Source organism: Lissotriton helveticus, chromosome 4_1, assembly GCF_964261635.1.
Source record: "Lissotriton helveticus chromosome 4_1, aLisHel1.1, whole genome shotgun sequence".
In the NCBI taxonomy this organism is placed as follows: Eukaryota; Metazoa; Chordata; class Amphibia; order Caudata; family Salamandridae; genus Lissotriton; species Lissotriton helveticus.
In genome coordinates, this window is record NC_136063.1 from 1,850,755,178 (window position 1) to 1,850,776,110 (window position 20,933).

Genomic DNA, 20,933 nt, shown 5'->3' on the forward strand with positions numbered 1-20,933 from the left:
AAAGTTGAGATGAAATCGAGGGACACTCTCTTATCCAATGTGATTGATAGGAAAAAACCTGACACCTCTACCAGTACTCCTAGATTGATTACTGCCTTCAGCAAACAGGAGAGGAGCATCAGGTCTATCATTAGAAGTAACTGGCCAATGAGCATGACAGATAGAGCTTTGGCTCCCATTCTACCTTCTCAAACCACGATCACATATAATAAGGGCCCTTTCATGACTACCCAGATTGTGAAGACTTTTCCCGAATTAGCAACGGCCACTAAATGGCTACAGCCAAGGCTGGGGTTTTTTAAGTGCTCCTCCTGCAGAACATGTAGGTTCGGGGTTAATACTACCTCATACTCAACACCTTTTAGCTCTGAGAAAATCGCTATCAGAGGTTGTTTTAATTGCAAAACTGAGTTTGCAGTTTATGTTCTGACGTGCACCTGTGGTCTAAGATATGTGGGTAGCACAGAGCTACAGGTGCACGTCAGAATACTGCAGCATTTGAGGGCAATTGTAAATAACGATTCTACATACCCGGTGGCCCGGCATTTTAAATTAATGCACAATAATGATCCCAGTTGTTTGCAGTATTTTGTTGTGGCAGCCATTCCTAAACCCCGACGGGGAGGCAACATGGAAAAGATGTTGAGAAAGTTAGAATCAAACATGTTTTTGGAATTGGACAGTAAGACACCTAACTGGTTAAACAATACGGAGGACCTGTACCATTTTCTGTAAAAGCCTCACTTGTTTTTGGACATTTTGCATGATTTAATAATGTTTATGATTTCTTAAATTCCGACTGATAAGAAAGCGGCAGGTTTTTATGGTTTTAGTCTTTTTTAACTTTAAGTAGGAGTATTACCGAATTACTGAGTGGTTTTAGTTGTTGTTTATTTATTGGAGTATAATTGGCATCAGCACTTTATGATGATCAATTTAGATCTTTATAGCACTTTAGGGATATTCTGGCACTTTCTTTTGCGATTTTGCACATCTCAGCCGGAGAATTAAAATGGGTACTCATCAAGCATTTAAGCAGGAAGACAAATACAGATTGGTACTGTTATTTGAAATTGACATGAGCCATATACGTATATTGTTTACGTTAAATTATTGCGATTTCACAGCCATATATATTTTACCTGTACTACGATTTTCATGTTTTTATCACATATCAATTGTATGTCAGAGGCGGCGAAAATTACACTCAGGAAACGCTTTACCTTTGTATTAGCGGCTTTTTAATTAACAAGCCCCCCAGTGGGCGTGTGCTAAGTGCAACGTCACTCTGGTTATTAATTTTCGCTGCCTCTGAAGACGGGGTTCCGACCCTGAAACGCGCCAGGCAAATTAATCAAAGGTGGAGCAGGAAGGCATGCCTGTGTGAATATGACCGGAGGGTCGGAGCAATGTTGTGTGCTTTGGCAGAAGCTGAGGGCAATTTGTTTTTGAATATATATATATATATATATATATATATATATATATATATATATATATATATAATATACACACAACAAAATAAGGTGTCCCCTCTTGAAGACACACTCAGCAGCAGAAATTCAATTCAACTGAATACTTTATTTAGGCAACCGGCATTGTCGTCCAGATTAAAAAGATTGCCTTACGCGTTTCGGAGCTGCCTTGCTCCTTGTTCACATATATAGCTACCTATCTATAGAACAAATAAATGCTTATCTACAGAGGGATATGCTGTATAGTTCTATTTGCTTATGGTGCTTATGTGGGGAAGAGCCAATTCTTGAGTAGTTTTCTGCGGATAAGGTGGTTGTCTGTGGATCTTATGTTGGGGGGTAAAGCGTTCCATATCTTGGCTGCTTGACCAGAAAAGGATGTGCCACGCATGTTTTTTTTTTGTATCTTGGAATTTTGAGGTGAGGCGCCACTCTAGAGCAGAGGTTCCTATGATTAATGTGTTTGGTGATTTTATTCCTGGTGAAGAGCGATTCCATTCCATGTATCGGTTTGTGGGTGATACAAAGCAGCTTGAATGTGGATCTTCTGGCAACCGGTAACCAATACAGGGCTTTCAAGGCAGGGGAGATGTGGTCTCATGGTTTGATATGCAAGAGTAGTCTGGCAGCCGAGTTCTGAATCCCTTGTAGTAATTTCATAGTCGTTAAAGGTGATCCATGGTAGAGGCTATTGGCGTAATCGAGTTTGGACAGAACAACGGAGATGATAACTTGGACCTTGTGTGGAAATTCCAAATGGGGGAAGATTCATTGCAGAGTTTTTATAGTAACAAACCTTGATCTTTCTAGTTTGTCCACTCAGGCATTCATCGACAGCTTGGAGTCCATGGTCCTTCCGAGGTTTCTTACTTCCTTTGATACTTAAGGCGGTGATCCCAGTTCATCAGGCCAGGCGGCACGCGGGTCAGTATGTTTCGGATCGCCACGCGTATTTCCATTTTGGAAGCATTCAATTTGAGATGGATCCACAGCTCTGAGACAACTGAAAATTGGCGAGTTTCCGATGTCTTTGGGGCATTCCAGTTGAAGGAGTATTTGCATGTCATCTGCATAGTTATAGCATGTGAGTTGAAATTTGATTGATCAGTAACGGTAATGACTTCATGTAGATGTTGTAAAGCATGGGCGAGATGATAGAGCTTTGAGGTACCTCAGCTTTTGTGGAGTACGTTTTGGACGAGAAAGGTGGCTATGGATGACGTTAGTTCTGTTTCCAAGGTAGGACGTGATCCAGTCTAAAGCAGTCCCCTCTATGCCTGCTTCGTAGAGTCTTTGTACCAGAGTGTCCTGGTCAACCGTGTCAAAGGCAACCGAGAGGTCCAAGAGGAGTAGCGCAGCAACCCAGTTGCGGTCAAATGTGTTCTTCAGGTCATCCCAGATGGCAAGAAGGGCAGATTCTGTGCCCCTTCCCGGACAGAATATGCTTGGAAGTCTGAAAGTATGGCATTGTCTTCAATAATTTGTGACATCTGGGCAAACGCTGCTCTTTCTATCAGTTTGCACAGGATAGGTCCATTTGTAATGTGTCTGTAGTTGTCAGGGTTTAAACGGGTCCAGGTTTATTTTCTTCAGTAAAGGTAGGTATGACTTTTTGAGTTCTTCTGGCAATATTCCGGTAGTCAAGGAATCATTGATTCTTCTTACTGGATTGGAAGCAGAGGTTGCTAGAAAATTTATCTTGAAAATTTGCAGTGAACACAGGTCAGAAGGGCTGCCGGCAGGCCTGCTTGCTTTGACCAGGTCTATAAATTCATTGTGTGAGATGTGTTGAAAGGAACGGATCCGTGATCGCCAACCTCGGACTTAGGCAAGTCACAATACCCACCCACTCCGCAGGCCACACGCTGGACCCTATCTTCTCAGCCAGCACCCACGTCTCCTTCAACCACACCACCGAACTCCACTGGACCGACCACGGCTGCATCCACTTCACCTTCCGAAAACCGGTCACCCCCACCGCAACCAACAGATGCCCCGTCGCCACTGGAGCAAAGTCACCGACGATCAGCTATACGCCACCCTTGCCCATCACCCGCCAGCAGAACCGACGGACCCAGACGCCGCACCCTGCAACCTCAGACTCAGACACTGGATGGAAGACTGCGCCAACGCCCTGGCCCCCATCAAGAACCCTCCAACCAGCCACACCAGGAAGAAAGCGAACTGGTTCTCCCAAGACCTGCATACATCCAAGAAAACCTGCCGGAAGCTAGAGAAGATCTGGTTCCGCGAGCGAACCCTGGAAAGCTGCGCTACGCACAAGGACGCCACCCGCAACCACCACCACCTCACCTGAGCCGCCAAGAGAGCCTCCTACAAAGACCGCCTAGACCACAACGCACACAACAGCAAAGAGCTCTTCAACATCGTGAAAGAACTCTCCAACCCCACCTGCAGCGCAATCGACATCCCCCTCACAAGAACTGTGCAACTCGCTCGCCACCTTTTTCCACCGCAAGCTCGCAAACATCCACGACAGCTTCATCACCACGCCCGCCCCAGCCATCACCGAGACCCACATGACCGCCACCCACACCAACCGCCTGACCGCCTGGGCAAACATCGATATCAGCGACACCATCAAGATCATGAACTCCGTGCACTCCGGCTCCCCGACAGACCCCTGCCCACATCACGTCTTCAACAGGGCCGGCACCACCATCGCACCTCGCCTCCGGAAGGCCATCAACTGCTCCCTCGAAACAGCGACCTTCCCGGTGGACTGGAAGCACGCCGATATCAACGCCCTCCTAAAAAAACACACGGCTGACCCCAAGGACCTCAAAAACTTCCGTCCCATTTCCGTGCTCCCTTTTCCGGCGAAAATCACCGAGAAGGCTGTCAACATACAACTGACCAGGTTCCTCGAGGAAAACAACATCCTAGACGCATCCCAGTCCGGATTTCGCCGCCACCACAATACCGAGACAGCCCTCCTAGCCACCACAGACGACATCAGAACCCTGCTAGACAACGGGGAAACCGCGGCCCTCATCCTCCTGGACCTGTGGGCCGCCTTCGACACAGTCTGCCACCACCCCCTACGCACACGCCTCCACGACGCAGGAATACAAGGAAAGGCCCTGGACTGGACCACCTCCTTCCTATCCGGCAGAACACAGAGCATCCGTCTCCCTCCCTTCCGCTCCAAAGCCACCAAGATCATCTGCGGCGTACCCCAGGGCTCCTCCCTCAGCTCCACACTGTTCAACGTTTACATGTCCCTGCTAGCCCGCATCGCCCGACTGCACAGCCTCAACATCATCTCCTATGCAGACGACACCCAGCTGATCCTCTCCCTCACCAAAGACACCCACACGGCCAAAACCAACCTCCACGAGGGAAGGACGGCCGTCGCAGACTGGATGAGAAACAGCAGACTGAAGCTGAACTCAGACAAAACAGAAGTCCTCATCCTCGGGCCAACCCCCTCAGCCTGGGACGTCTCCTGGTGGCCCACCTCGCCAGGAACAGCACCCACCCCCACCAACCACGCACGCAACCTAGGGGTCATCCTCGACTCCACCCCCTCAATGACAAAGCAGGTCAATGCCGTCTTCTCCTCCTGCTTCAACACCCTTCTCATGCTTCGCAGGATCTACAAGTGGATCCCCACGGAAACCAGAAGGACGGTCACCCAGGCCCTTGTCCGCAGCAGACTGGACTACGGAAACGCCCTCTACGCAGGAGTCTGGGCGAAACTCATCAAACGGCTCCAACGCATCCAGAACGCATCCGCACGGCTGATCCTCGACATCCCACGACGCAGCCACTTCACCCCGCACCTGAAACACCTGCACTGGCTCCCAGTCACCAAAAGAGTAACCTTCAAGCTCCTCACCCACGCACACAAAGCACTCCACAACTCCGGACCGGCATACCTCAACAGCCGCCTCAACTTCTACACCCCCACTCGCCAGCTACGATCCGCCGACCTCGCCTTCGCCTCCGTCCCCCGCATCTGCAGAGCCACCACCGGCGGCAGATCCTTCTCCCACCTCGCTGCCAAGACATGGAACACCCTCCCCCTACACCTACGGCAGACGCAGGACCTACTGACCTTCAGAAGACGCCTCAAGACCTGGCTGTTCGAGCAGTAGCGGTACCCCCCCTTCCCTCCCCCCCCCCCCCCAGCGCCTTGAAACCCCACGGGTATATAGCGCGCTTTATAAATGCTATGATTGATTGATTTAGAGTATTCTTGGATTGTTTTGTAAAAGAGTTAGTACTGGTGCTTTGTCTCTGTTTTAAGTACGAGTTCAACGTGCCTGCTTGGTCTGTGTAATGATTTGCCAGTTTGTCTGTAAGGGCACCGAGGGGTGTGCAATGCACTCCAGTGCAGTGCTCGTCCCTCAGTGCCCTTATACAAGTATGTAAGGACACCGATTAGTATCCACTCGAGGGCACACCCTTCTGTGCCCCTACATAACTTTGTATGGGTAACAAGAGGTATGCACTGGAGCGGATACCACTCTGTGCCCGTACATTCTTAAGGGCAATGAGGGGTATGCATTGTAGTGCAGCGCAGACCCCTTGCTGACCGTACATAAGTATGTGGGGGCGGAGCGAGCCACAAAGGATCAAGGGAGCCAGCGACTGAGCTCCTCTCTGCCCACAGCTTCTCTGACTTTGCGCCGCTGCCATCCTGCTCATACACGGGGGTTGGGGGGATTTCAGAGGGCTTGCCGAATGTTGCAGAACCCTGGCGGCACAGTTTGGAGGAATAACTGAGATTAATTGTAGCCCAGGGGATTCTGGCATCATCACTGTCACCAAAATGGTGATTATACTCTAATATCGGGAGCTGCACCTGTTCTACCCGCCGTTGCAGTGGTGAACCATTGAGGGGGAATCATTCCCCTGCCCAGTGAGCAACTTCGTGCAGGACGCTAACGGACGTTCTCTCTGCTTTTACTTATTGGCCCGATCCATTACCCTAATTGGGTCGTTTTTTTCATCTATACAAAAATGAAAGTGTTCTGCAATTCAGTGCTCTCACTTCAGTCATGCCGTTGTGTGTTTTAGTTGGTCTTTTATCACGTTGTTCTTTGTACACATCACTCTGGGGCATGCTGTTGACAGTTGCATTGCATGCCTTGTTCAGAAACAAATTTTTGTGATTGACATATGCGTATGTTAATGTTTGTTTTTGTGTTTCAGGATGTTTTTTTATCGTATTAAAGGTACAAAATTTCCCACATTATTAGTTGAGTCACTGGTTATTTCACTTTGAGCAATCACACCTAGAGAAACCAGACACTGTGTAGATGAGGGTAGTTTCTAGGTCCTAGAAACATGATCATTTCTAACTGAACAAGGCGAAAAACATGTTGACCAAGTAAATTATTAACCCACCAAGCTATGTAGGACTCCTATCCCATACAGACTCTTCCATTATGGTTCTGGTAGTCCGTTCTGCCTTTTCTTGGTACCTCGTTGGGACCTGTGTGGGGTGTCGTTTGGACAGGATGGTTGGGTCTCAGTCGGGGGGGGGGGGGTCAATTTGTGGTTTGTTGTATGCATATTAGTTTGCCAGCAGCTGGGGTGCTGTGTGATTGGCACAGTGGAATCAGTCAGGTTCCCCACAGTTGCTGCGCCAGTGAGCCTTATGGGTACACATTAAATTGCTCACATGGAATGTGCAAGGGCTCTCTTCCCCATCTTAGCGTTGCAATGTATTTTCATACTTGAAGCAGCGGGGATTCCATGGTGCATTCCTTTCCAGGAGTCCCACCTTACGGAGACTAAATCGCACTCTTCACGGACGCTGGCAGGGTCAGATTTACATTACAGCCTTCTCGCTAGGAGCTCTTATTTGGATTCGGCCGGTAGTTCCTTTCTGATTGCACAGGGCCGTTACAGGCCCGGAAGGTCGCTATGTTCTAGTGCTCAGGAGTGTAGACGGCAGGGATGGTATCTAATGAAAGGTTTATGCTTTGAACATGGACCAACCAACAGTTGTCACTAGCCAGGCACCCCTACATTTGCAAATGGTCCCCTATAGGAGGATAAGGGGTGATTTTAATTGAATAGAGAATTTGCCTCTGTGCTGATCCCACCCACCTCTGTGTGGTGCAAACGCAAGCAGACTGGCTGCGGTCCGTTCGTGGTCGGGTCAGTGTAATTTCATGTATTGTTGGAGAGTCCGCCAGCAAAGAGAAACGAACGCATTCCTATTGCTCTGGACTACACGAGCTCGAGGTTCGCATTGATTGGCTTTATACATGTAGGTCACTATATGACAGGGACGTGGGGCTGGAATACCTGGCGAAAACTTACTCTGATTATGCTCCCATGCTGAGCACATTTCAATGGTCCCCGCCAGATGCTTTGGCACCAGAAAATTTATTTCAGGTAAGTGCGTTTTTTACTAGAGAGTTCAAAAAGTCGACACAGTGCAATTTCTGGACGCTGCAATGTTATACTGTTGGAGGAAAAGTCAACGTGGCATTCAGTGATATTACAGCAACTTATGAGCCCAATCTCCAGGAGTTAATGTGAATGGTGGGCAAGGTCCAAGCCAGCACCAGCAGAACACCCCCAGCGACACTTGGGTGGCTGGGTGCAGAGGTGTAAAACAGTGTCTAGTGCCCAATGTTACACAATGGGGATCAGTCTTCGTGTAAAGAGGCTGCAGGCTTGACTTGGGATACTAGTTAGGCTAAACCACCAGGGAGGCTCAGGCCTCCCAATCCTTGGGGTTGTAGAGACACCTTTGGTCTTCTTCTCCTGGGCCCATAGGTGAGGAGTGCAGAGATGTCTCTAGGTGTTGGGTTTCTCTTACCAGGAACAGCCGCTGTAAAGAGGGTCTGCGTCCAGAAAGCTGCATGCGATGTCAGGGAGTCTACAAAAGGTGATACCACACTGCATTCGATCTCTGGAAGGTTGGGGGACCATGATGACACCGTTGTCTCACTTCAACTCGGGCTTGGAGCGACTGGTGCATTGGTGTCTTCAGGCTTCTGGTTTCTGTGTTCACATAGTCCTTTCAGGGGTCTTAAGATGCCTGCAGGATGCAGGTGAGCGGGTTTGCTTCTTCTCAGGAGGTCTTGGTTCCTGGGTGAAGTGCTGGCAGGTCTTCTGGGCTTTGGGGACCCAGCAGTTGCAGGAAAGTTGACTTTTAGTGCAATTGGCGAAGGCAGCAGACAGGCAGGGTTGGCGCCAAGTTAGTTGCTTGTACTTCAGTTCTTGCAGGATGCAATGATTCACATCCTTTGTATTTCAGGTCAGCAGCATCTGTTGTTCTGGTACCATGGCCTCCCATAAATACTGAATTTAGGGGTGTTCGGGGAGTGTAGGGTAGTAGCCATTGGGCTACTGACCCTTGGGGGTCACTACGTCCCTTATATGCCCACTTCCTGTGGGAAATGGCATAACCATGTTCCAGATTTCCTAAGTATGCCATCAGAAAGATAGCTACTTCTGAAAAGTTGTGTGCACCTTAGTTTAGCCCACCTTAGGAGTGGTACTAGCCTGGGGGTGGCACGCCTACCTGACTAGCTAAATGTTCCCCCTGTCCAGGTGCCAAAGGGGCTTTGGACAAAGGTGGTCGGCTTTCTCTTCTGTGAGGGAAGACAAATTCGCATTTCAAAGGCAACAGCTCTTTGAAGATTGCCGGCCCAGGAAGGCTAATCAGCAGGTCATCTTGTGGAAGCGGGTATGACTCCCTCTTCCTGTGCAGGCTGTGTTTCTGACATCCTGAGAGCAAAGGCCCTCTCCCCAGGAGGCCAGAAATCTTTCTTGTGTGGCAGGCTGGCAGAGTCCTGTCAGCCAACACACCAGAGTCTGGTAGGTTTTGAGGCGGCAGCTCTAAGGTGCCCTCTGGGTGCATGCATTAATAAATCCAACACTGTAATCAGTGTGGATTTATTAATACGAGATGTTTGATACCAAACTTCCCTATCGTCAGTGAAGCCATTGTGTAGCTGGGGAACTCATTTTCTCCAGTGTCCAACACATGTTCTAAAATGGCTTCCCTGTTTATTTGCACTGGCAGTTATGGCACTGACCAGCACTGGGGCATATCTGCTCAGTAAGGTATGCTTTCACATGAGGTATTAAGCACCCTGCCATAGTGCTGTAAGGCCTGCTTACAAGGGGTGACTTACAAGTACTACATGCAGTGTTAAGGGACATGCCACACAGGGATGTGTTTTATGTCATGTTTTCAATTCTGTCTGCACCAAAACATGCCTGCATTAGTATTGTGAGGGGTCTCATAGGCTGGCGCAATTCGGGCTGCAGACCTTAGGGGACCCTCTTTAGTACCGCAGGCCCTAGATGCCAGGGGTACCATTTACGAGGGACTTGGAGAGGATGCTAAAAGCATTGCCAATTGGGGGAACAGTTTACAATTTTGGGAAAGAACACTGGTACTGGGGCCGTGGTTAGCAGGAACCCATTACCCTTCAGTCAAAGGGGGTTACTGCAACGAAAACCCAGTTTCCTACACCATGCAATATTAAATACGTTGGAATTAAAAACTTCTATATTTGTGATAAAATAAATGGAAAGACCATTGTTAGGGCGCAGAATTATTTGATAGGTTGATAAAGAAGCTGGAGAGATCCAAAGTAAAGGGGGGCACCAACTGTATATTAGAATGGAATTCCCAGTCACATTGGCGTTATGTGACATTTTAATGGCAACTTTGTATGGCCATGGACCGTCTTTGTGAATAATTGTATTATAATGAACAGTTGGAGGCTACTTTCCTCTGTCTCTCCTAATTTCAAACATTCCATTTTGTATCTATCCTTCCCACAACCCCCTTCTACTTTATGACTACTTTGCACTTACCCAAAGGTCCCAAATATTTGTTTTTTACCTTTTTGATCTTGTAGGTTAGTGGTATATCATATCTTGCCCTGACTCTGTTGATTTATTATTGAGGCTAAGCACACACAAACTGTGACAATCTGATACGTTTTGCTAAGTAACTCACCGGATAATATGCTTTATTTTGTGATTTTGGTTTACTTTGTTTACATATATCTTATGAAATAGATTGTTGTTGGATAAGCTGTTTAGTACTATCTAATACAGTTGTCAAGCAAAGTATTATCAGAAGACACACAGCAACTACATTTAAATCAGTGTCAGTAATGTTTTTTTAAAGGATGCATGTGACTTGTCTGTGTTTTGATTGTTCAGTTGAAGTGGTGTGTGAATCTAATTTTAACTCTTGGAAATTGGACATTAAGTACTAGCATATTTTTTTTGGACATGCTTGATTACATTTGCTATTTTGTTCTTTAAATATATCAGAGGTAAGGGTGTTAAAAATAATCCTGAATGCAAGACTTCTGAAGAATTGTACTTACGTTTGTGCTGTGTGTAGCTTTAGAAGTGTGTCTTATGATAGCACTTCTCATTGAACATGGTTTGGTCTATTTTCCATGCAGATCGTAGACATCCACTGTGGAAAGGGTCTTCCTATGCAGCTTTACACAGAGGTAGACCCCCTGAACTCCCAGTAAACTATGGAAAACCATTAAATGTTGGTAAGTATCAGCCAGTAAGATTGATTTGTCTATGAAATGTTAAATATCTCTGACCTTAGTTTCATGGCTACGGTTTAATAAGCCCATCCAGCTTCATACAGATCTGTCTCCAATGCACATGTTAATTAATCAGGTGGATTACTGCTGTTCATCTTGAATGTTCCCACTTCTGCTGACATTTGAGAGCAATCCTCTGTCTTCAGGCTTTTAAATAGACTTTTTGTAGTAAAGAATGACTATTTAGCTCATGCCTCATGATATCCATTTGTATCAAGGCCCTGCTAACCGTGGGAATATAATGATGTGACAACTCATTCTGAGACTGATATTTGAGAGTATGTAATAATACAAACTAAGTATCGTTTATGTTTGAAGATTGGGAATTTGAACTTTTATCTGCTTACAATACAGAGAAGAGTATCTCCAGTACCTATTTTCACACCTTGTACATGATTGACTCAGTAATTGTTTTGAAATAAGTAATCAGTGCAGTCATTGAGGCCTTTTCCGTAACTGCGTTACACATTTTATTTGGGAAGATAAAATCAAGGAGTGCTGCTTCCACCGCCTTTCCTCGTTTGCAGTCCGCTCCAGGATCATGTCTTGAAATTGTGCGTAACCTTTACATTCATTCATAAATATCATATATAGCCTACTATGAAGAAAATCATGTTGACTATTAATGGTATTTATACATTTTTATAATTTATCTGAATGTTTACTTTCACAAAATTCCCTGGAAAATCTAGTTTGGGCATCTGCAGAATATAGGAAGCAATGGAAGTTATGGGCCCATAATGTTGATCATATTCGATACATTTTAAATAGACCCCATTTTTGGTTTCACAGCATTTTGAAATGAATGATATTCCTGCTTTTTAAAGGCTACCATGCCATCTGAGTGAAGGTGGAAATGCAAGTTTGCATGCCTTTTAATGTCTCTTGTGTTTTGTTTTGTTTTTGGTGAGAAAGCAGACTTGGCTATGAGACATTTTGAGGAGAGTCATGCCATATCGCTTTCCCTTGGCCTGATCTGCTCCCCCCCATAAAATTTCTTAAGCAATTTTGTCCCTTTTGAGGCTATGCTAGGGGTTTTCATTGCCACCAGCACCTGACCCCGCTGTCGGCACAGCAGCATCTCAGTGGCACCCACAGAACGCTTTTAGGGCATCATGGACAAAGTGCTACTCACGCCTGTGTTCCTCTGGCAATCACAGCCGCAAAACTGCTTAGTGTTCAGATTCTAAACACACCCACCTTGTACAAGGCAGGAACAAAAATTTCGTCCAAGGCAAGACATCACTTCAGACGCATTGATACTCCAGTGTGTCAAGCTGAGCTACTCCCTCCTATTGCTTTCTACTCAACCTCACTTTCCACCTCATCAACGTGGCTGACGGAGGAACACCCGTCCGATTGCATCAAGAAGTGCAGGCCAAAAGATCCTTTTATTATTAAGAGAATTATTTTGGATTGCTGACTACCCACTTCAAGAAATAATCACATCCCTTATCAGGGTGAACCCTTAAAGTCACTAAATTACCCTTAGCGCTACCCCCTGGTAGCAATGGCACAGAGCCTTTAGTTTTTGAATTACACCAGATTAATTTGCAGCCTTGCATTTTAAGGCACCTAAAACATGATGCTTAAGCATAATCTATCCTGCTTTTCTGCTTTCTTTACCTCGCTACATTAAGGTGGTGCTGATGTATGGACATTTATGGCTGCCAAGTGTCCCCATGGTAAATGTCTATTAAAAGGCCAGGACTGGCAAGGTGAGACATCACATATTCTGTGAGTTGAAGTTTTGGTGTTGCCTTTGCAACTGTCTGCTCAAAACCCCAAGCAGTAAAGTGCAGTTGAGTAAAAAACTGAAAGTATTCCACAGAGCAATGGGACACAGTGTAGCTATGGATTTTGTTGGTATGTGGAAAGCCTTGTGTCATGCTTTTGGATGTTTAAACCCAGAGATGTTTGATATGTGACCTGCTGTTAATAGTAACTTATTAGGAAAATGGGCTGATGTATCAAGGATTTTATCCATTCTGTGGATAAATGTAATAGACGTCAAAAGTGCATTTGTACCCGGTAGAGTGGAGACAGATGCGGGGGTCGATTTTGCCTGCTCTGGGGAAGACCCCACTCTTATGATGTCACATTTGCAAACTACTATGGGCCAAACACTGATGTACCCCAGACTCTCCACTGCTCATGAAACAAGATTCAAGAAATAGGGACTACCTATGTGGTGTGCGGGGGAGACTTTAATACAGCATTGCAGACCCGAATGGACAGGTCCCGGACATTACAGTCGCACAACACGACCACACGTCAGATACTGCATGATCTCATTGATGACAATTCTATGATTGACTCCTGGAGGCACGCGCCCCCTACTTCGATGGAGGGCACACACTATTCAGCTGTTCATACATCCTGGGCTAGACTTGACTATGTGTTTTTATCGATGGGAATGATGGGATGACTGCGGAACGCAACACATTTTGCCCATACATATTCTGACCACTCCCCTGTTGTAGTGGATATGAATATCCCTATTAAGCTGTCCCCGTATATTAACAGGCGCCTTAACCCTCTACACTTGCAGGACGCAGTATTCAAGGCAGAGATGGAGCAGGATATACAGGCCTATTTCAAACGCAATGTGGACTCCGTCCCCAACATAACCACAGTATGGGAAGTGTTCAAGGTTACAGTTAGGGGGTGGTGCATCTCTAAAAGGGAGGGGGGGGGGGTATCCTTAAAACATTACGCACTGACCTAGCAACATTAGAACAGAAACTTAAGGCGTTGGAATGCGAGCTCAGCACTAACCCTGACTATCACACACTTCGAGCCAATATACGTACTGCATTGACGGAGTACGAAGAGCTAGCTGATACGGAGTGCAAACTGCGGGGTAAACCACACATGGCAAGAGTATATGGAGAAGGGTACAGACCGGGTAGAGCTCTTGCAACCGCAACTCGGCCTCCTAGATTCTCCAACTATATGACAGAGATGTATGACGCGCAAGGTGTCGTGCACAGAAACCTCCCTGAGCAACTTACTGTGTTTAGAGATTTTTATAGTAACCTGTACTTTTCCAAGAGAGGCTCCCCGCTTGACCTGGTGGATTACCTGGATGACACGGCATTGGCCTGGTTGGGAGATGTCCAACGGAAATTTCTTAACCTAGATTTGGAATTAGATGAGATCACCGAGGCTATTATGCAGATGAAGTCCGGGTTCCCGGGTCGGACGGACTGCCGATAGTTTTATAAAACATACGCCTAACTTTTAGCTCCCATCTTGAAGGAAGTATTTTATTCGGCACTGGAGGAGGGATGCCTGCCTGCTACCATGCGGGAAGCCTTGATCACCTCTTTGCTAAAACCAGGGAAACCCCCAATGCACTGCGACTCGTATCGGCCACTGTCGCTGCTAAATTGTAATACTAAGATACTCGCTAAGGTCCTAGTGACCAGACTAAATTTATTGATGCAATGACTTGCTATGCCAGACCAGGCGGGATTCATCCCGAGCCGATCCACGTCCTGTTAAAACCTGAGTCGGGTCGTGGACAATCGATATTTGCCCGGCGGTATTGCCTCTGTGACCCTCTAGTTATTTAATCAATGAAGAGGCAGGCGCTGGAGACTGGAAAGCAGGAAACAAGGTTTTTATTTTCTCCGGAGGAGAACACAACGAAACGGACAGAAGGTATCGTTCTGAGGTGCTCTAGATACATTTCTGAGGCCTGGCCTCTTATACACTGTTTTACGACTTTATTGTAGATTACACATTCATGTTAAAGCTTTGATGTATGGAAAAGACATTCCCGGAACTCCCCTTTGAGCCCGTTCCCACACACATTTACAGTTGAAGTCCCCACCCTAGTCACAACAGGTGATGAGTATCACGCAGCTGGATATTCCGCCGATTCACGGAATGTGGGGGGTTTGATCGGATCTCATGGAGTGGGGGCTTTGATCAACCCGGGGATCCTTTGATGGGGGAAGCTTTCTATTGTACGGGGAGGGGCAAGGAATGGTATCGGCAGAGCTGGGTGTCGGCCTGGGAACGGGGAAGACAAAACGGGCACACGGGGAAAAGGGGGTTTGCATCTAAGGGCCGGAGATCATGAAAGGGAAGCAGGGAGGTGTCGCGCTGGGAACAGGATGAGGGCCTGGGGCAGAGCAGCGCCGAAGAGGGGTTTATGACTCAAGGCAGGTGCAAGCAGGGGGTGGTCTTAGTGAAGGCGAAGGGCTATGTCAGGGGCCAGCGGCATGCAAATGGGTTCGTTCTGCTCGGGGCATCTTAAAAAAATGGCGGGCGCGCACGACAAAAGTGTGGCATCAGGGGAAGAGGCAAGATGGCGCAGATAATGTTCACCAAAACGTACTAATTTTCAACAGTCCTCCCTTTAACATATTCAAGACATCTTGCTGGTTCATTCTCTACTCGGTTCTATTGTGGTGGGCATGAGAAAGAAAACGGTAGGAACCCTAGAGGAAAAGAGTTGTAAACAATACATTTTAACATTTCTAGTTTTTAGGAGGTGGGCCTATTTGATAAACTTTGATCAATTTGTTTAGCAGGAAAGTCATAGGAATGCAATACAAAAACGATTCTGTAGCGAGAGCAGCAAGCATATTTCATACTGGCAGGTTATTACATATATATCAGGTTCGGATTGGAGCATGATCAATACAATGGCGGCTGGGAGAGAAATGAGGTCTAGCAGAAACGGCGATCAGGGATGTCAAATGTTCGAAGTTTAACGAGTTCTCATCATTCTTTGTTGCCTTTCGTTGGCGCTGTTGAGCACCGGCGGTGGAGCTACAAGTCCAGCTCTGTTCTAAGTTCTGCGTTGCAGGGCACGACCCTTTCCTCGCGTTTCTGGTCGGAAAGGTCCTTATCACCCTGTGTCCTTTGAGGTGATTGTCAGAAAGTTCAGATGGAAGAAGAGCGTACAAAACAGTCCATAGGGTAGGTCAGAGGAAAAGGGGGATGGAGCAAGGCCAAATTAGGAACAAACTAGGGAAACGAGAGACTTCAAATAGGCGGGCGTGTGACCGAATTCAGAGAGCGGGGACTTGTCGACCAACACTGGACATCGAGCAGGGGCATCAGGTCGACCCTTTCTTCTCATGTTGTCGAAAACAGTGCCTCGTTCTGCAGCTCTTTTCTGTCGTGGTCTCGCCTTGGCTAATGTCGCAGGTATTCCTTAGTCTGCAGTCAGGCCTCGTGCTCCCACATCCGGTCCTTCTCTCCTCCAACAGCAGTACCCTTAAACAAGTTTGAAAAGACAGTCTTTAGAGAATTTGCAGATGAAGATAATCAAAAAGTCTATTTCTCTCCCAGCTCCAGGCAAAGAATGAAAATGCCCGTTATATTAGTGTTCACAACTGGCATATGAATGACCGGTGACGGGCCTGTTGGATTTACTATGATTTTCCTTTACAATTATTTATTACAGTCACGACAGTTCATCTGATGGTGGCCCACCTTCGTGAGACGAACCTGGCAAAGATATGCCGTTCTCTAGAGTTTTTCATTTACAAAGGGTACTGTGAGTCGTCAACATGGTACTACACAGGTATTTTGCTGAGAGACGAACATGGCTACCTGGTTTTCAACTACTACGGGGTTCATTTCGATGATTTCTTTACCTTGGACTAGTCTGTTAACCTTGTAAAACATCATTCTGGATCCTACGTAACCCTTTACAGCCCGATTACTTAATTAGGAAGGACAGGGGTTTTATGGGAAACAACCAGGGACATAGGAAACTTGTGGTAAGGGCATAAATCGACCCATCTCTCACAACCGGAAATGAGGGGTAGTTTCATAATTCCAGTTTTTGGGCGGCTGATACAGGGGAGGTAACAGGGGTGATCATTTTTCCGGTTTGGGTATTGCGACAATTCGGGGAGGGGAGGGTCGCGTATTCTGAGGTCCTTGTTTTATACCATAGGAGCCGCTGACATGTGGTTCCCTTATTTCGGGTCAGATTAGGGAACCTCTGTCGTCTTACCTGTCCTTTCCCTTACGGTCCAACCTCGGTTCATTGACTTCTAGCGGAAAAGGAGAGGTAATGACGCGGCCTCAGGGTGATTGTATTAAAGACACGTTTTTGTGCAAATACTGACGGTATTTGAAGCCAATTAGGTGGTGTGCTAGGGGTGGCAGTCTGCCAATTTCGGGGCTAATCACTCGGAAGAGTGGGAGTGCAAAAGTAGAGGGAGAGAGAGAGAGAGAGAGAGAGAGAGAGAGAGAGAGAGAGAGAGAGAGAGAGAGAGAGAGAGAGAGAGAGAGAGTGCAACGGCAGGCTAAATAGTACACGTGCAACAGAGAGGGTGGCAGTGTATTCAAGAAAGGCTATTTAGTGCATTACACAGTAAAGGGCATTCACGGGTCTGCGTTAGAATCTTGTAATCATGCAGTTTGAGCATTAGACAGGGTAGAGGGGACGTGCCTTGAGAAAAAGGGAAGAGAAAAGGAGGTACCATTTTGTCGCACTTCTCGCATTCTCGGTCCTTCGACCAGTTGGGTCGACGCCTCAGTCACACACACACACATTCCCTCATAGTTTCGCATCATACGTGACATGGGTTCATTCGTCCGGTCTGGTTTAAGGGTGATCACTTTTTATCGGGTTGTGCTAATTTTCCGGGTTTGTTCGATACGTGAGTAGTTTGCAGGCGTGTGTAGACACCACCTTGCGGCGCTAGTCCGCTTCGTGTATTAGACATGGCAAGGCTTCAGATCTTCGCCACACCTCGGCTGTAATCTCTGATGTAACCTGCAGAGGGAGGAAAAAGGGGGGGGGGGGTGGGGGAGACAGCATTCGCGCATATTCAAACACATGGGTTCATAAGTCCTTTACTTACCTCTTACTCGTCTTTCCTCCTCGGGGCAGGGTCCCCGGGGATATGGTTTCTGGAGTCGAGGGGGGTAGTGTGTCCATATAGGTCGTGTGCGGGGAAACGTAAAAAGGAAACCAGAGGTGCTTAGTGCGAGGTATCTAGTCAAAGGATGTATCTCACTATCGGGATCCTTAAACCTCTTTCAACGCTGTGGCGTTCTAAGGTTCTCCGGTTCTTGGGTCAGCTCCGTTCCCTGATACTTTGGAACGTTGTACTTTATCACATTTACATTATTTCATTTCACCCTCCTTTTACATTCCCTCATTTACACCGTTCGTTTTACCCATCCTTGGAAGTCAAGGTCTTCCTCTACGCGAGAGTTCATGAGTCAGTCGCGTACTTTTAAGGCGGAGTGTCGAGTTGTCGATCCGATCCGTCCTCCAGGGCTGGGCAACCATCTTCTTTTAACCTTAAAGAGAGAGCAGAGTAGGGTGCACAGAAAAGAACTTTCCCACCGATCCCACATTTTTATTTATTTTTTTAAAATAAAGCATGCAATACCCGTCCATAGTTTCAAAAACTTTATTTTGCAAAATCATTTCAGCATGAGGATTATGAGGGTGCGGTCGTATTTGGCCGGTCGTGGCAATGGCTAAAGTGCGTACAGTGGGGGGTGTCGTTTGCAGCAATAAAAACATCGGAAAGTTTTACTCATTCATTTGTAAGAGACTAAAACGTCTATTAATTGGCTGGGGGTTCGGGGGCATTTATTTTCATAATTTGGAAGCATAATCATAATAGTGGTAATCAGATTTCCTATATGCATACCGTACGTGTGCGTCGTAAATGAGGTTTACATCAGTTATGAAAATATAATACATCGTACATTTGTAATCAACATTTGTAACGGGGATCCTTTCATACTGTTCGTCGAGTGAGTTCTCCTTGTCTTTTCTAGCCAAGTGTACAAAGGATCATATAAAATCTCAGAACATCAAGTTTATATTAGTGCGAAGGAACACCACGAGGTGTTCGTAAGTTCCGATTGATACCAGCGCCATTTTGGGCGGGGCCGGCTCAGTCCGGAAGCAGCATCAGGGGGAAATGTTTCCCATTACTGGCAGTTTGGACCAGAGTCCTTTTCGGCAGTTCTAGAATTCATGCTAACAGAAGGTGTGGCAATGTCATGTTTGCTTCGTTGGCGACCAAGGCAGCCGTCCCTTATCGGAAGCCTGCAAAGGCCGAAGGTTCCGCCGGGGACCTTTGTAGGATCTTCAAGGCTGCGGAGATGCTGTCGGAGATGGGGGCTCGTGCTCCAGGGGGCAAATGTTCGAGTTATATTGCCGGTCAAAGTTACTCTAGTGGCCGGGGCCCGCCTTCCAGCGGACCCAGACGCCATTTTGAGGCCCTACAGGGGCCACTCTCGTCGAGTTTGCAAGAGTGGGAGAGATCCTTCGGAGTGAAAGGAAGAGGTCCCTGTTGTGTGAAAGCGGGACGTTCAGCTGGGGTGCAGCTGTGATGCCCCCACCTGGGGGGGGGGCGAGGGAGACTCGTTCGCATCGTCTCCTTCTCCCGGTGCACTCCATGCCGCTCCTTTTCATCGCCCCGCATGAAGGTCTCTCCACATCCGGTGTTTCCCAAGTCCTGTGCTCAGTGCTGTGGGAGTATGGTCACCTGTGGCGCGCATTCGGCGCGGCACGAGTATCAGTGCAGTCATTGCAGATTCGGTGTTCCGAAAATATGGCCACCATTGCACGTTCGGTGCTGCGCAAGTACTGGGGTGCCACCATGGTGTGTTCGGTGCTGTGGAAGTATTGGCACCATCGCCTGACTGGGGGTGTTCGGCGTCGGGCCGGGGGCTGGGAGACCTCCTATCGGTGGAGGTGGGAGAGGCTCGTCCGCGTCGCCTCTCCCTCCCAGCCCAACTTGGACAAATTGTTGTGGAGGCACGTGCAGGACATCCCGCCGTCCAGAGCTGCTGCGGCTGTTACGGAAGAGAAAAGGAAGAGGTGCCTCGTTCTTCTCTGGACATGTGGCGGGACTACTTAAGTCTATCCAGGCCCGTTGCGGCTGGCTGAGGAGACATGTGGCGGGACTACCTACAACTGCCCCGGCTGCTGGCTCCTGCCTCTCCTCCGGCTCCCCCATACGTTAAGATTTCCTGACCAAGAGTTGGCGGCCGGGCCCGCCTTATATGGGTTGCCGTTGGTTGGGCGTAGCCGTAACCCTGCCCTACTTTGGAAGGTTCCAGAATGGGGGGGGGGCGAATGTTCTGTTTGACTTTCATTTTCTACAGTTTACCGTTATCATTCCTTGTTTGTTGTGCTAAATTAAAAGTTCAAGTTCATTAATGGTCTACGGATTTTGTTTTACCATTTCTTTCTTTCCAGGTTGCTTTTATGCTAAGTTTCTGCTAACAGAGGTTGAGTAACACGGAAACACGTGTAGAGGGATGACGCAGATTTGTACATTACATACACACAAACTCAGACGGGGGACAGTACAAGTACGACATACAAAGACCCAAGACGAATATAAAACAGTTATTGGTCATAATTATCTCTTTCCGTCTGTGAATTTGAAACGAGGCTGGGTTCCCGTCTTGACGTTGCCCGACCTAGGAGAACTTGAGCATGCCGCTGAAATTGTCCTGGCGAAATCTGTGCCATCGGGCATAATCAAACGTGGTGGTTCTGTCTGGTCTGTCTATGTAAGTCGGGTTCTTCTTTGTCTCGCGCTTTTTCTCGTACTGCCGGTCTGTCGTTCCTGTCGGCCCTTTGCCTTTACTCACGCTCAGTAGAGTCGGGCATTGGGCTTTCCAGTGTCCGACATACCTACAAAAAGCGCATTGGTCTGGCCCTAAGTCTGGTCGTCTTTTGCATAGTGTCGGGGGATAAGTTGTGGGTAGCGATGTCCTGGGGTTGTCCTGTCGGTATATTTCTCTACTTGGTTTGTCCTCGTCTTTTCTCTGTCGTTGCATAGCCTCTCTGCGCCACATACCGAGACTGTCGAGCATAATTGGCGTTGTCTTATTATTTCGAAGGGCTATTTCTAACGTTTCT

The 20,933-nt window shown here is 47.4% G+C and overlaps 1 protein-coding gene across 2 annotated transcripts in view; it reads left to right on the forward strand.

The window, feature by feature from the left end:
* Nucleotides 1-20,933, forward strand: part of BRWD3 (bromodomain and WD repeat domain containing 3) — a 1,637,103-nt gene that overhangs the window by 64,083 nt on the left and 1,552,087 nt on the right. For both annotated transcript variants that reach the window (XM_078688510.1, XM_078688511.1), the window contains one exon: nucleotides 10,901-10,999. In XM_078688510.1, coding sequence (XP_078544636.1) covers nucleotides 10,901-10,999 — 99 coding nt within the window. The remainder of the gene's footprint in view (nucleotides 1-10,900; nucleotides 11,000-20,933) is intronic.